The sequence below is a fragment of the Mustelus asterias genome, chromosome 16 (assembly GCF_964213995.1).
Source record: "Mustelus asterias chromosome 16, sMusAst1.hap1.1, whole genome shotgun sequence".
Lineage (NCBI taxonomy): Eukaryota > Metazoa > Chordata > Chondrichthyes > Carcharhiniformes > Triakidae > Mustelus > Mustelus asterias.
Window position 1 is genome coordinate 23,354,945 of NC_135816.1, and position 16,202 is coordinate 23,371,146.

Here is a 16,202-nt window from a genome sequence, read left to right on the forward strand (position 1 = left end):
GACTCTCACCAAATTTTACAGATGCACCATAAAAAGCATTCTTTCTGTTTGTATCACAGCTTGGTATGGCTCCTGCTCTGCCCAAGACCGCAAGGAACTACAAAAGGTCGTTAATGTAGCCAATCCATCACGCAAACTAGCCTCCCATCCATTGACCCTGTCTACACTTTCTGCTGCCTCGGAAAACAGCCAGTATAACTAAGGACCCCCACACACCCCGGACATTCTCTCTTCCACTTTCCTTCGGGAAAAAGATACAAAAGTCTGAGGTCACGTACCAACCGACTCGAGAACAGCTTCTTCCCTGCTGCTGTCAGACTTTTGACTGGACTGATCTTGCATTAAGTTGATCTTTCGCTACACCCTAGCTATGTAACACTGCATTCTGCACTCTCTCGTTTCCTTCTCTATGAACGGTATGTTTTGTCTGTATGACGTGCAAGAAACAATACTTTTCACTGTTAATACATGTGATAATAAATCAAATCAAACTAATAAATAAACTTTTTAAAGAGTAGAAGAAAACAAGCTGCACAAGAGTACTGCATAAACTATAGTTATAAGTCCTCGGTTGCCAGGCATTGAAACCCAGCACTTTTGCATGGTGTCAGGATTTGGCAGTATGGCATAAGGACGTTGCTGCATCGACCTGCTCGGGTTTGACAAAAACATTGCAGACAATTGGGCCAAATTCGAAAAAGACCTGGCACCTATTGTGCCAGATTATTGGACAAATCAAAAAAGGTACAAGTTTACACCTTACTAAATTAGCAGACCCTGAGGTTTTAAATTGTAGGAAAGGGCGTTTGAATGAATTAATCTAGTAAGTAGCTATGATGTCATAAATAACCAGGTGAAAGTTAATGGTCACGTTTTTACCATGATGTGGAGATGCCGGTGTTGGACTGGGGTAAACACAGTAAGAAGTCTTACAACACCAGGTTAAAGTCCAACAGGTTTATTTGGTAGCAAAAGCCACTAGCTTTCGGAACAGGCTGTTCCTTCGTCAGGTGGGTGGGAGTTCTGATCACAAACAGGGCACAAAGACACAAACTCAATTTACATGAATAATGATTGGAATGTGAGTCTTTACAGCTAATCAAGTCCTAAAGGTACAGACAATGTGAGTGGAGGAAGCATTAAGCACAGGTTAAAGAGATGTGTATTGTCTCCAGACGGGGCAGCTAGTGAGATTTTGCACATCCAGGCAAGTTGTGGGGGTTACAGATAGTGTGACATGAACCCAATATCCCGGTTGAAGCTGTCCTCATGTGTGCGGAACCTGGCTATCAGTCCTCAGTCCTGAGAGAATGTCCGGGGTGCGTGAGGGTCCTCAGAACCTGATAGCCAGGTTCCGCGCACATGAGAACGGCCTCAATCGGGATATTGGGTTCATGTCACACTATCTGACTTTGTAAGCAAATATCAACGATAACCCACTACCATCGGACCGGCCTGTCACACTATCTGTAACCCCCACAACTTGCCTGGATGTGCAAAATCTCACTAGCTGTCCTGTCTGGAGACAATACACATCTCTTTAACCTGTGCTTAATGCTCCCTCCACTCACATTGTCTGTACATTTAAGACTTGATTAGCTGTAAAGACTCGCATTCCAACCATTATTCATGTAAATTGAGTTTGTGTCTTTGTGCCCTGTTTGTGATCAGAACTCCCACCCACCTGACGAAGGGACAGCCTGTTCCGAAAGCTAGTGGCTTTTGCTACCAAATAAACCTGTTGGACTTTAACCTGGTGTTGTCAGACTTCTTACCACATTTTTACCAACAGAGCTTCAGATATGTAGATATTCGACTGAGCCTGGTTATACCGGAAGTTGACGGGAGGGGGCAGCAGGTAGGTAAAGGCGACGCTGTGTTGGGAATGTCTCCTCCAGACCAGGAGGGGGCGCTGTAGCAGGAATGCCTTCTCTGGACCGGGGCTGGCTCTGTGGCGGGAATGTCTCCTCCAGACCAAAGGGTGGCGCTGTGCCGGGAATGCCTCCTGCGGACCGGGGGCGGTGCTTTGGGGAGGGAATGTCTCCTCCAGACCGGAGGCGGCGCTGTGGCGGGAATGTTTCCTCCGGACCAGGGGCGGCGCTGTGGCGGGGATGTCTCCTCCAGACCGGGTGCGGCGCTGTGGCGGGGATGTCTCTTCCAGACCGGAGGTAGCGCTGTGACGGGAATGTTTGCTCCAGACCGGGGGCGGCGCTGTGGCGGGAATGTCTCCTCCAGACCGGGGGCGGCGCTGTGCCGGCAATGTCTCCTCCAAACCAGGGGCGGCGCTGTGGCGGGAATGTCTCCTCCAAACCAGGGGCGGCGCTGTGGCGGGGATGTCTCCTCCAGACCAGGGGCGGCGCTGTGGAGGAAATGTCTCCTCCAGACCGGGGGCGGCGCTGTGGCGGGGATGTCCGGTGGAAGCGGCTCCGGAGGGCGTGTTGCGTGGAGCGGGCGGTGGACCGGGAGCCATGGCTAGTCTGGTGGAGCAGTACGGAGCTCGAATGCAGGAGCAGGTCAGTCCGTGTGGGATGGGGTGAGGGACCTGGGATGGCGCCTCCTCCCTGTCCGGGTGGAGATGGCGCTTGGGCCGCCGGAAGGTGCAGCTTTCCCGGACAGGCCTCAGCTCAGGCCTGAGGGCAAAGCCTGAGCCATCCCCCAGCCCTTGCTCACTCACAGCACTCTCTGAATCAATGTTCCTCCTCACTAATGTGTCTGTACTTGGCTCTAATTCAGCCTAAAGGGCGAAACTCTAGGACTGCAATCCATGTCTAGAGTTTAAAGTTTATTAGTGTCACAACTAAGCTTACATTAACACTGCAATAAAGGTGCAGATTCCTAGATATTAAGGGTTAAGAGGTGCAGGCAGTAGACGAGTCAATAACCAGTGGACCTTGGTCCAAAAACAGAAAGTGCTGGAAAATCTCAGCATGTCTGACAGCATCTGTGAGAGAGAATAGAGTCTGGGTGACCCTTCATCAGAGCAACTATTCTGTCTCCACAGATGCTGTAAGGAGTCTAACAACACCAGGTTAAAGTCCAACAGGTTTATTTGGGAGCAAATGCCACTAGGTGCTGTCAGACCTCATACAATCAGAGAATCTGTACTGTGCAGAGGGAGGCAATTCAGCCCAACGAGCTTGCACCAACAACAATCCCAAACAGGCCCTAACACAACTCCACGTATTTACCCAGCTAATTCCCCTAACATTAAGGGGCAACTTAGCATAGCCAATCCACCTAACCAGCACACTTTTCAAGTATGGGAGGATACCGGAGCACCCAGAGGAAACACACGCAGACCCGGGACGAACACACAGACAGTAACCTAAGCCGGGTTCCTGATGCTGTGAGACAGCAATGCTAACCAGTGTGCCACCGTGCTGCCTGAGCATGGGACAAGCTGAGATTTTCCAGCATTTTCTGTTTTTGTTTCAGATTCCAACATCTTTAGTATTTTGCTTTTATTATATATGCGTATAGATTTAAGGTCAGGGGCAGGAGATTTAGTGGGTATTTGAGGAAAAACATTTTCACCCAGAGGATAGTGGGAATCTGGAACTCACTGTGAGTGGTAGAGGTGGTGTTGCGGAACAGATTATGCAAAATTAGCTCAGGAGCCTCAGGTACTGAATGGTCATTTATTTGCCAACTCATTGAGGGAGCACTACTCCAAAGAATGCCTCTGAAACAGGGCCCTACCGAACTGAGAAATATCATGGGACATTCATACATTGGGAAGCACATAGGCAGTACACACAAGTACTTCTGCTTGTAGATTTTCACGAGGCAGGGTGTCCATTATCTCAAACATTATCTGTCTTCAGTATCTCTTACGGGCTCCTAATGACTCTCTGGGGCCTGTTGCTACAAGGTTTGGCCTTTTGCTGCTAGACTTTGTCTGCCAAGTTCGGCCTTTGGAAGAAGATCAAGATGTAGATTCAGTTTGGGTAGAGTTAAGAAGTAGCAGAGGTAAGAAACCACTTGTGGGAATAGCTTAATAGCAACCGTAGTTACACTATAGGATTTGACATACTGTACAGGGGGAAATGCTAAATTGCCCCTTAGTGTCAGGGGGACTAACAGGGTAAATGCGTGGGGTTGCGGGGATAGGGCCTGGGTGGGATTCTTGTTGGTGCAGACACGATCATAGAATCATAGAAACCCTACAGTGCAGAAGGAGGCCATTCGGCCCATCGAGTCTGCACCGACCACAATCCCACCCAGGCCCTACCCCCACATATTTACCCGCTAATCCCTCTAACCTACGCATCCCCGGACTCTAAGGTGCAATTTTTAACCTGGCCAATCAACCTAACCCGCACATCTTTGGACTGTGGGAGGAAACCGGAGCACCCGGAGTAAACCCACGCAGACACGAGGAGAATGTGCAAACTCCACACAGACAGTGACCCAAGCCGGGAATCGAACCCGGGACCCTGGAGCTGTGAAGCAGCAGTGCTAACCACTGTGCTACCGTGCCGCCCCTTTTTTTAAATATGAATTTAATTCATAGAATCATAGAAACCCTACAGTGCAGAAGGAGGAATGGGCCAAATGACCACCTCCTGCACTGTCGCTTCCATAATGATTCTAACTAATTTTCAAATAAAACTTGTTCTTCCAGTGGAATAAATGTGTAAAATACTTATTAATTATAATTATAATTTTAATTGCAATAGTGACCATGCTTGAAAAGTGATTAATTGGGATTGAACTTTTAAGGAACGTTGTGAAAGATGTGACGTGTGATGTAATTGCACATTTTCCTCCTTTCTATTATCCCCTTAAAGTTAGCTTGATGATTATTATTATAAAAGTAATTGCGGGAATAGATAAATAAAACCTGCCTGATGTAAACGCACTGACATTTATGATGCGTTGAGTAAGAAATACTGAAATAGATTTTCAACTTGTTGCCCTGGCAGAAAACCTAAGACTTGAATCGGCTGTCTGCTATGGAAACCAGATTTTGTGCTCATCGTAGAAATGATCGATACACTTTACATACGGGCGCAGGTTGGAAATCTAACCCCACTGTTTATGAATTGTAGTCATTTCTCCTCCTATTTCTTTTTTTTTATTAACTTCTTTGTCCAGGAGAAAGAAATCAAGTGTCTTATTGCCGAAATTGAGAGTTTGAAAAACCCTGCGATACTAGATTACTCCTTGGGACTGGGTGAGATGTTAGAGGAAAACACCAAACTCAAGTACCGGCTAAATGTTCTCAAACGGGTAGGTAGTGTTTCAACATGAAACCTTGTAATTCATTCCTAAAGCAGGAAAATGGGGCTGAAGTAAATATTTGTGGGGAGAGGGGTGGGAGACAAGTTAAATGATGTGTCGGATGTATGCCTAGGAGAAATTTTATTGGTAGGACAGTGCAATCAAATAACAAATGGACAGATAAGCAACTGAAGTTTCAGTTAGCTTTTTAAAAATTCATTCAGGGGTGTGGGCGTCACTGGCTAGGCCGGCATTTATTGCCCATCCCTAATTGCCCTTAAACTAAGAAGTTTGTTAGGCCATTTCAGAGTGGACCATCTTGCTGTGGGTCTGGAGTCACACCTAGGTCAGACCAGGTAAGGGTGGTAGGTTTCCTTCCCTTAAAGGGTGTTAGTCAACCAGATGGGTTTTTACGAAAAAATGACAATGGTCATCGTTAGACTTTTAATTCGATATTTTTATTGAATTCAAATTTCATCAACCTGTGTCCCCAGAGCATTACTCTGGGTCTCTGGATTACTAGTCCACTGTTGTCTTTGGTTTTATCATGGACTATGGTATTGGTCATTGATGGTGATCTCTCTGCTCTTTGAACATTCTTTTTGTGCATCTGTTGAAGTGCTAAAACTTATTGCATATCCAGGGCTTAAACTGTAACAGTAGTGTTTGACGCCACTCTGCAAGTTCTCATGCATTTTAATCTTGCAAAATTGATTTCTGCTGAATTCCCCCTACCAACATAAAAGCAAGACACTTTCATCATCTCTGATGTAGAAAATGTAGATTTGACTTCAAAAAGCAACTTTTTCTTTTGCGTTTTGCTTATTTCAGAGTCTACAAGAAGAGGAGAACAAAACAGGAACCAGCATGATAAACATCAACCAGCGTCTACAGAACATTTTTAGTGTTGCCATCAGAGTTGCCTACCCACATCTTGACAACCCACCATTAGCAGTCACACCAAGCCAGCATTCAAAATTTGGCGATTATCAATGCAATAGCGCCATGGCAATATCCCAGGTATGAGAAAGTTGTGAACGAGGGAACAAAATGACTTGGACAGGATTGATATAAAGTTTTTTTTTAAAAGTTTATTTATTAGTCACAAGTAGGCTTCCATTAACACTGCAATGAAGTTACTGTGAAAATCCCCTACTCGCCACACTCCGGTGCCCGTTCGGATACACTGAGGGAGAATTTAGCATGGCCAGTGCATCTAACCTGCACAGCTTTGGACTGTGGGAGGAAACCGGAGCACCCGGAGGAAATCCATGCAGACACGGTGAGAAAGTGCAAACTCCACACAGACAGTGATCCAAGCCGGGAATTGAACCCGGGTCCCTGGTGCTGTAAGACAGCAGTGCTAATCACTGTGCTGCCGTACCGCCTATGGAATGGGTAATCACCTTGGACTGATGTGGTCACTAGTATTTATTTATTTTGCAGCTTGTTAGCATTTACTGCATTAATTTGCGGAGAGTGAAAATAGTTTGGGAACATGTATATGCACTCTGCTTTTGCACGAAAACACACTTATTGGGATTGGACTTATTTTTGAGAAATGCTTTCTGAATAATTAAGGAAGTTGGGCTGTCCCAAAAAAAGTAGTTTATTGAGGCAGCAGGACTGATAAAATAACAAGTTTCCAACAGCAGCTGAGAGCACCTTTGTGTCAACAGTGTCCACCAAAAATGTACACCAAGATGCAATTTACTAGTATTGCAAGAACATATACTGAAAAACACACTGTATTTTCTTCTCAATGTTTTTAAGTTTATTTATTAGTGTCACAAGTAGGCTTACATTAACACTGCAATGAAGTTACTGTGAAAATGTCCAAGACCGATCAGGTGAGGGCATGACCATGAAACATTGGACAACTCTTCAATAATTTAAAACCTCCTCGGGCTGGTATTAAATTTCCTATACAACACCATTATCATGTTTTCTAGTATTGTATAGTTAAATTCCCAACCGGTTCTGCCCTGTTACGTCACCTTGTCAACCAAAAAGAGAGAACCTAAACTCAGAGGAATTAGTGGCAAAAGCTGCGGAGGATCATGTTGCATTTTCAGTGAATGTCGAGGAAAACCCAAAGGCACCATGTGGCAGGTGGAAGGATATCTTTACTGTATCACAAACCAAAGTGGTGGGAAGTCTTAGACCTCGAAGGCTTTACATTGACCCAGTGGAGTACCAAAATTGTTCTGTGTTTGTTCACTCTAAAGCCCAATTTCCATTTATTTAGTTACTGAGGTGCTGACTAACTCATTTTTCCAGATAAAATTATGAGGGGTATAGATAGGGTGAACAGTTGGAAACTTTTTTCCAGGGCAAAAGTGGCAATTACAAGGAGGCACAAGTTCAAGGTAAGGGAGGAAAGGTTCACTGGAGATGTGCGGGGGAGGCTTTTTTACACAGAGGGTGGTGGTGACCTGGAATGCACTGTCAAGTGAGGTGGTTGAGGCAGATACGTTAGCGATCTTTAAGACTTATCCGGATAGATGCATGAACATAAGGGGAATAGAGGGATACAAGCGGTTGGTCTACTTAGGACAACGTGATCGGCGCTTTTGTTCTTTGATACTCTTACTTCCCTTAAGACTGTATCTGGAAATGCAACCGACAACAACAATCTTGTGCCTCTAACGTTGTTGAGCATCCCAAGTTGCTTATATATTACGTGCTACAGATGACCTGTAATCTAGGAAGTTTGACAAAAATCTTCCAGCTGAAGAACATTGACTTAAGAAAAAGTAATTTTAGGCCCACAATATCTGAAAACCAAGTATTACACTAAGAGTTCTTGTAACCTAAGATGCTGGCATTCCAAGTATTCCTCCACTTTACTGAACAAAATAAATCAATATTATCTGAGTCTGAAAAAGATTTGTAAGTGTTGGTGGCATAGGGTATTTTTTTTCTAAGCATGGATCTTTCCCAGGAAATTGCTTTTCAGTGCTGTCTTCCCCACATCTTGGAGCCTGCATTAAAAGTTGGCTTTTTATTTTCATCTGAAAAGAGTAATTTTGTCAGTTGAAACTGACAAACTATTCATGTAGCTCATTATCTATTCCCGCATTCGTTCCGTGCCCAATTATGCCAAACTGTATAGCACAAAAGGCAGGGAAATTAACAAAAAAAAAGCAGAGGTTAAACAGCCAAGCACGTAAATCACTAACATCAAAACAGCTAGGGCTAGGAAACATTCTCCAAATATTGGAGCAAAACGTCGGTGATGATAAAGTTTACAAGTATTTGAATTGTATTTATAAACGCTTCTGTTTTACTGCTTATATGGTTAGCAAGGGAGAAGTGATAGAAAAAGTCCCAATTTTATGAGCGAATGAAGATCAGAATCAAATTCATGCATTATAGCTCATCATTTTCTCTAGAAGAAGAATATACATTATTCCTTGTTTATGGATTGCTTTACAGCTATTAAAAGCCAAAGGAGAGAAGATTAATCCCACAGAGATTGCCAAGCAAATTATCAATAACATTCCAAAAAATGATATAATTGAAAAAGTTGAGATTGCTGGACCAGGTAAGTGATTTATTTCAAATTGTGTCATTTATTGGTTGAATTTATATTTCTTTTAGTTCATTTCTTAAACTCTGTTGTGTGAGCTTTTTCTTTTATCAGTTAGATTGATTTAAATGAAAAGAACTTTCACAATAGTTAATCTCATCATTCCAGAACACCAACCCTAGTGTCTTTCCCCATAAGCTTTTTATTTTTATTTAAACCAGATAGAAAGTCAAATGGTTTTAACTGAAGAAAAACGTCTCTAACACTCTTGACGTTGTTGTGTCTGTCGGGAATATGTGCTCAAATCCTGGCATGGGGTTCAAACCACAGCATTTCTGTTTCAGAGGCAAGAGTGCCAGCAACTAGGCTAATCTGACACTTCCTTGTTTCCTTGGGTCACGTAGTATCTCTAGCTGACACTAGTAGGTCGCCATTACAGATTGGATTTTGCCCAATGCTTTTGCCATATTTCACGTAAAGTGCATTCTTCATGCAATTTCATATTGTCCAAAGTCTGTCTACGTGCCATGTCTATTCTAGTATGACCACTTTGAGAAGTTAGCACCTTTTGAATCATGTGATGAATAGTATAGGATGCCCACCAAATGAAATGCAAAATATACCATACTAAATGCACAATAAAACTATTAGGTTTAATTCCAGGTTAATACAAATAACCCAAATACTGAACTGAATCAGAAGAATTATCAGTTCAGACAAGATCAATATTTTGTTTTTTCTTTACAATTAGTTAAGAATAAGATTTAAAGTTTTTAAAATTTTAAAGTTTATTTGTTAGTCACAAGTAAGGCTTGCATTAACACTGCAGTGAAGTTACTGTGAAATGCCCCTAGTCGCCACACTCCGGCACCTGTTCGGGTCAATGCACCCTAACCACGTCTTTCAGACTGGGAGGAAACCCACGCAGACATGGGGAGAATGTGCAAACTCCACACACACACTGACCCAAGCCGGGAATCGAACCCAGGTCCCTGGCACTGTGCGGCAGCAGTGCTAACCACTGTGCCACCGTGCCGCCCATGATAGCATTATCACCGGTGAAAGAGCCCTTTGCTGGACTTAATGCAACGATTACAGGTGGTTGGTGAAGATATCCTAATGGAATTCAGATCTTTTACAAGAACTGAATACTATAGAAAAATTCCAGAATACTTATTTAATCATGAGCTTCTCAAGCCAGAATTGTCAATCATTCACATTGTGAAGAAACAGGAATTCTTGTACCGCTTACGGAGATGCAGATAGTCACATCTCATCTGGGCTCTGATTGACGGCTAATGCATTGACCTTGTGTAATTTGCTTGCCGAACATGCATCCTGACTAATTTGCCCAAATGGTCCATCAAGTCCTGTAGACATCTCTTCTGCTTTTCCTGCATTTTGAAAATGGATAATGGGAGGCTGTTTTAAATGTAACTGCATCTGTCTCAAAAGCATGAAATAAATATTGAATTCCTTTGTTATCCAACTCCCTGGATCCCCCTTTTTTTTCCCCTGCTCACTGTGGAGGAAATGCCAGACCTCCACCGGCTTTTAGTGACACCTTGGCCACGATAAAAACTCGTTATGGAGAGAGCTGAAGTAAGAACTGGTAACCTGACACTGAATCTGCATTATCTGTTGTTATTTTCAAATTTCTATGCACCTCTTCGCCATTCACACTCTTGGGAGTCGCCTTCTGGTAAAACCATGTCAGGAAAGGAATGTGTAGTAAGTAACCTATAAATTAGCAAAGAAGTACAAACTGGAAACAGCAATCTTATCAATTGTCAACGCTTAAAAAGCGCACATGAGAAACCTTGGAGTAAGATGCCTTCAGAACTGTTTTCCATATTGCTGAATTCTCTTACACTAATTTTAATTTCTCATATATAGGCTTTGTCAATGTTCATCTCAAAAGAGAATTTGTCTCCAAGCTGCTGACAGACCTCCTTGTAAATGGAGTTCGGCCTCCTGCAGTAGGACCAAAGAAGAAGGTACGCAATTTACTAATAGGGAAGAACAGAATATCTTTCTTTTTTAAAACAGCTGATGTCAGCCATGGCTCATTAGTAGCACTCTTGAGTCGAAAGACCATTGGTTCCAGCCAATATTTCCTGCAAAATGTTGCTGTTGTATGTGGCTGGTTTTTCAATGCGTGGTATCTTTAAATACCTGTGTGTGGTTGTGAGGCGCTGTATTTATTACGTGACGAGGCCTACACAGTCCCTTCCTAATGCGAACAATTCAGAAACTGGAACACACAATCCAACCCTGCACTTGCTTGCAACACTCAGGGAATATTCCCTCAATCTGAAGTGCCACGTTTTGGGTGAGATATTGAACTGAGGCCCATGCTGCCTTATCAGGTGGATCCCACATCATTATTTTGAAGAAGGGCAAGGGAGTTCTCTCAAAATTATTGCCTGAAAGGATGTTGGAAGCAAATTCAGTAGTAAATTTCAAAAGAAGATTGGGTATATATTTGAAATGGAAATGTTTGCAAGGAATGTGCTGAGGACCAATTTAGTGGCTTTTTTAAAGAGTCCACACACGAATGATGGGCTGAATGGTCTCTATGCTGTTATTTTTCAGCTGGTGTTCTTGCTGACCTTTTTCTCTCCAGTACCTAAAAACAGCTGATTAAGTTACCTAATTGCTGTTTTTTAAAATTCATTCATGGGACATGGGTGTCACTGGCTGGCCAGCATTTATTGCCCATCCCTAATTGCCCTTAGAGGGCAGTTGAGTCAACCACCTTGCCGTGGCTCTGGAGTCACATGTAAGCCAGACCAGGTAAGGACAGCAGATTTCCTTCACTAAAGGACATTAGTGAACCAGCTGGGTTTTTTGACATTCGACAATGGTTTCGTGGTCATCAGTAGATTCTGAATTCCAGATTTTGTTTAAAAAATGCAAATTCCACCATCTGCCATGGGGTGGGATTCGAACCAGGGTCCCCAGAACATTAGCTGAGTTTCTGGATTAATAGTCTAGCGATAATACCACTTGGCCATCACCTCCCCAATGGGACCTTGCTTTGTACAAATTGGCTGCTGCATTTTCCACATTCTATCAGCGGCACATAGTTTTGTTTTTTAAAATAATTGTTTTAAGACCTATGTTTTCATTGACAAGAAAAGAAAGACTTGCTTTTGTATCATGTCTTTGACAATCTCAGGACCTTGCAAAACAGTTTACAGTCAGTAAAGTACCTTTGATGTGTAATTAGTGTTATAGAGTGGGAAAGGCCACAATCAATTTACACACTCCAAGATCCCACAAACAGCAATTAAATAATAAATAGTCAAATTGTTCTGGTGGTGTTTATGAGTGATAATAAGTGGCCAGTCTTTACTCTTAGAAACATAGAAACCATAAAGTGCAGAAGGAGGCCATTCAACCTGTCAAGTCTGCACCAACAACAATCCCACCCAAGCCCTATCCCTGCTTAGTTACCCTGCTAATCCCTCTAACCTATCAGATCCCGGGACACTAAGGGTTAATTTAGCATGTCCAATCAATCTAACCCCCACATTTGTGGACTGTGGGAGGAAACCAGAGCACCCGGAGGAAACCCACGCAGACACGGGGAGAATGTGCAAACTCCGCAAATACCGACCCAAGTCGGGAATCGAACCCAGGTCCCTGGAGCTGTGAGACAGCAGTGCTAATTAACCACTATGCCGCCGTGCCGCCAATTCTTTGAATTAAGTAATAGGATCCCTTATGGCCACTTTCAGGACTATGATTTAATATCACAACCAACTGACTCACTTCCTACTGCGCCAGTACTTCACTGAAATATCAGCTAACACTTTGCACTCAAGTCTGTGGATTGGGACATGAGCTATAACTTTTTGACTCAAAGATTTACCACTGAGCCAAGACTGACAGTGTATTCATTGACTAATTGGTTTGTAATGATTCAGTCAAATTCCATCCTGTTTCATAGATTTCTGGGAATTTTATTCATATTTAAGGGTCACATTCTGTCAAAAATTCTTTGGGAATCATCAAAAAGTAGCATTGGTAATTTAATCAAAGGGGAAATGCGTTTAATTAAATTCTAAAGAGACGTAGATACATATATATAGACCTTTATCAGCTTTGTCAATCAACTCTTTCGATTACATTTTTGAAACTTGAAAACGTTGGAACAGACATTTTGTGTCATGCTTCAACAGCCATCGTGGAGAATGATCATCCCCAATCGGGAGGAGCTTCTGATGTATCAAAACAGGCAAAAGCATTGAAATAAATTAGATCAAAGCAAAGAAGGAAAAGAAAGGAAGGTGTAATTGCAGAAAAGGACAGCAAGATAAGGAAACAAGAAGGAACCATAATCTAGATGGCAGTGAAAGAGAAAGAACCTGAACTCATATAGAACCTTTCATGTACTCAGGATACACCAGAGTGTTTGTGGAAGATAAATTGTTCTTGAGACTTACTGACTTGTTTTGGAAACGGACATTGCTGCTAATTTGTACATCTCCCTCAACACAACAACGTGATACATGCTCATTTTCTAAATTGCGCCATGGGACCTTTTTATATTGATTTGGGCAGATACTTAGGGTATCAAATCATCTGACAGATGACAATTCTAACAAAACAGCTCTCCCTCAATTCACTAAAGTACCAGCCTGGGCGCCATTCTCAAGTCTCGTCGTACGTTTTGACTCTGATGGGAAGCGCTACCTCTGAGTCAACTAAACAAGAGAGTTAAAAACATGCAGTGACATGAAAGTGAGAGCTAAGCAGAATGGCTTGCAGACAGAACATTGGGGTGGGACTGTGGCAGCAGATGGCAAAAAGCTGAGAAATACAACAAGGAGAAATTAAAGCGCGCACGCATAGAATTTTTCCCTGCATGTTGTTTAGTCAACAATTGCAGAGATAAATTTCTGTTCTGCTAAACCATAATGCCAGCCACAGCTATCAAATACTTTACATTTTAAAGGGGGGGTAATGTTTGTGTTCCTTGAATTTCTCCCTCCATCTCTCTGTGTGCCACATGCACCATATGTTAGCCTACCAAAGCTGTTGACACAGCCATGGCTTAATAAGTAGCGCTGTCACCTCAAAGTCAAGTGTTGTAGTTTCAGGTTCTGTTCCAGGGCATGAACACAAAACCCAGGCTGACACTCCAGTGCAGTAATGAAGAGGTGCTGCGTTGTTAGGAAAGACATCTTTTGACTAAACCAAGGCCCCACCTGCCTCCTCAAATGGGAATAAAAGATCCCATGTCACTACTTTGAGGAGCAGCAGAGGAGTTATCCCTAGTGTCCTAGCCAATATTGGTCCCTCAGTCAGCATCACATGATCATTATCAGTCAGCAACATGATCATTATCATATTACTATTTGCTGGAACAATTCAAGTACCATAGGCTGTAAAGCACTTAGGGATGTCCTGAGATCATGAAAGTCACTATATGAATGCAAAAGTTTTTTTCATATAGCCATAATCCCACCAGTATTCAATATTGCTGACCTCCATCTGTTATGAGGTGCTCAAAAGCATCCTGATGATGACACATTGGTACTACAATCATTTTGCTATAGTTTTTTGATGTTTGTATCCACTATAATTAATGCTACAATGTTAAATCTATCGCACGGAGATTGGAGGCTCTTTAACTACACTTGACTTGATTTCTGATCCCCTCATTTAGAGCAACCCTCAAAACTTGGTATCAACACAGCATTGCATAAAAGTACTAACGCAGAGACGGTTTCTTTGTAGGTGGTAGTAGACTTCTCCTCTCCCAATATTGCCAAAGAGATGCATGTGGGCCATTTGCGATCGACCATCATTGGAGACAGCACGAGCCGCTTGTTTGAATTTGTGGGTCATGATGTTTCAAGGTCAGTGGAGACAACTAATTATGCCCTTGATTGAATCCCACTTCACTCGGGGGGGAGGGGGGGAAGGCGGAGTTAGTAACCCAGTTTCATAGATTTACTCTCCAATGTTTGATCACTAATACAAAAACAAAATTCTGCAGGTGCTGGAAATCTGAAATAAAAGAAAATGCTGGAAAGACTCAGCAGGTCTGGCAGCATCTGTGGAGCGAGAAACAGTTAATGTGTCAGGTCTGTGACCATTCATCAGAACTGGGGAAAGTTAGAAACATAATAGATGTTGGGTGGAGGAGGGGGGGGGGGGGGGCAAAAAGCAGAAGGGAATTTCTGTGTTAGGGTGGAGGGCAGAAGAAATTAAGTGACAAAATGTTTCACGGTGCAAACTGTGATAATGAGTAAAGCAACAGCATCAACTTGGATTGAAAAGAAGATGGTTGAAGGGCAGAGAAGGAGTTGCTTTTCAAACTAGAGGATGGTCGATGGTTGTACTCTCCAAGCGTTAGTGCTAAGGTCACCTTTGCTTTGATATGTAAATTACTTAGATATTGGAATTCACAGTAACATTTCAAAATTTGCTGACAATGAACAGTGAGAATGGTACCAATCGACTGCAACGGAGCAGAGGTAAACTCACAGAACGGGCAGGTAAGTGACGGATGGAATTTAATATAGAGAAGTGTGATGTGCTGTACTTTGGCAGAAGGAATAGGAGCAGACAATACGGACTTAATGGCACAGTTCTAAAGAATAGAGCACCTGGAGGGGGGAGTAGGGGTGGTTCACTGTGCATAGATCTTTGAAGGCTGGCAGAGCATATTGAGATAGTAATTAATTAGTAAAGTAATTGAGAGCTTCTGCTTCATAAATAGACATAGTGAATACAAGCATAATTAAGGACCCTACGCACCCTGGACAATCTCTCTTCCACCTTCTTCCATCGGGCAAAAGATACAAAAGTCTGAGGACGCTTACCAACCGACTCAAGAACAGCTTCTTCCCTGCTGCCATCAGACTTTTGAATGGATCTACCTCTCATTAAGTTGACCCTTCTCTACACCCTAGCTGTGACTGTAACACTACATTCTGCACTCTCTCCATTCCTTCTCTATGAACGGTATGCTTTGTCTAGATAGTGCACAGAAACAATACTGTATACCAATACATGTGACAATAATGAATCAGATCAAAAGCAGTGAAGCTACGCTGAACCTAGATGTGGTCCTTGAGAGGGTGCAGAAGATATTTACCAGAATAGCTCTAGGAATTAGGGACCTAAGCTACAAAATTAGGTCGGAGAAACTGAGGTTGTTCTCCTTGGAGCGAAGCAGACTGAGGAGAGATTTCTTAGAGGTGTACAAGAAAGATTTTTAAAAAGGTAGGCAGTGAAAAGCTGCCTGCAATGGCTAATCACACAAGAGATGCTGGGTGGACGGAGAGGAGGAATTCTTTTGATGCAATAAGTGGCCTCCTGTGCCATTATGATGCACAGCTCTGACTATAGGTTTGCATGAGCTTTACCTCCGCTTCGGAATGTCCAAATGTACAATAGCATGCACTACCCAGCTGCGCAGATGAGTTAT

At 42.9% G+C, this 16,202-nt stretch overlaps 1 protein-coding gene across 1 annotated transcript in view; it reads left to right on the forward strand.

Annotated features, from left to right (window-relative positions):
- The first annotated feature begins 2,367 nt into the window (after positions 1 to 2,367).
- rars1 (arginyl-tRNA synthetase 1) overlaps positions 2,368 to 16,202 on the forward strand; it is a 36,718-nt gene continuing 22,883 nt past the window's right edge. Inside the window, exons 1-6 of the mRNA XM_078230760.1 lie at positions 2,368 to 2,513; positions 5,098 to 5,232; positions 6,055 to 6,243; positions 8,662 to 8,770; positions 10,652 to 10,752; positions 14,504 to 14,625. Of these exons, the coding sequence (XP_078086886.1) occupies positions 2,469 to 2,513; positions 5,098 to 5,232; positions 6,055 to 6,243; positions 8,662 to 8,770; positions 10,652 to 10,752; positions 14,504 to 14,625 (701 nt within the window). The 5' untranslated portion in view covers positions 2,368 to 2,468. The remainder of the gene's footprint in view (positions 2,514 to 5,097; positions 5,233 to 6,054; positions 6,244 to 8,661; positions 8,771 to 10,651; positions 10,753 to 14,503; positions 14,626 to 16,202) is intronic.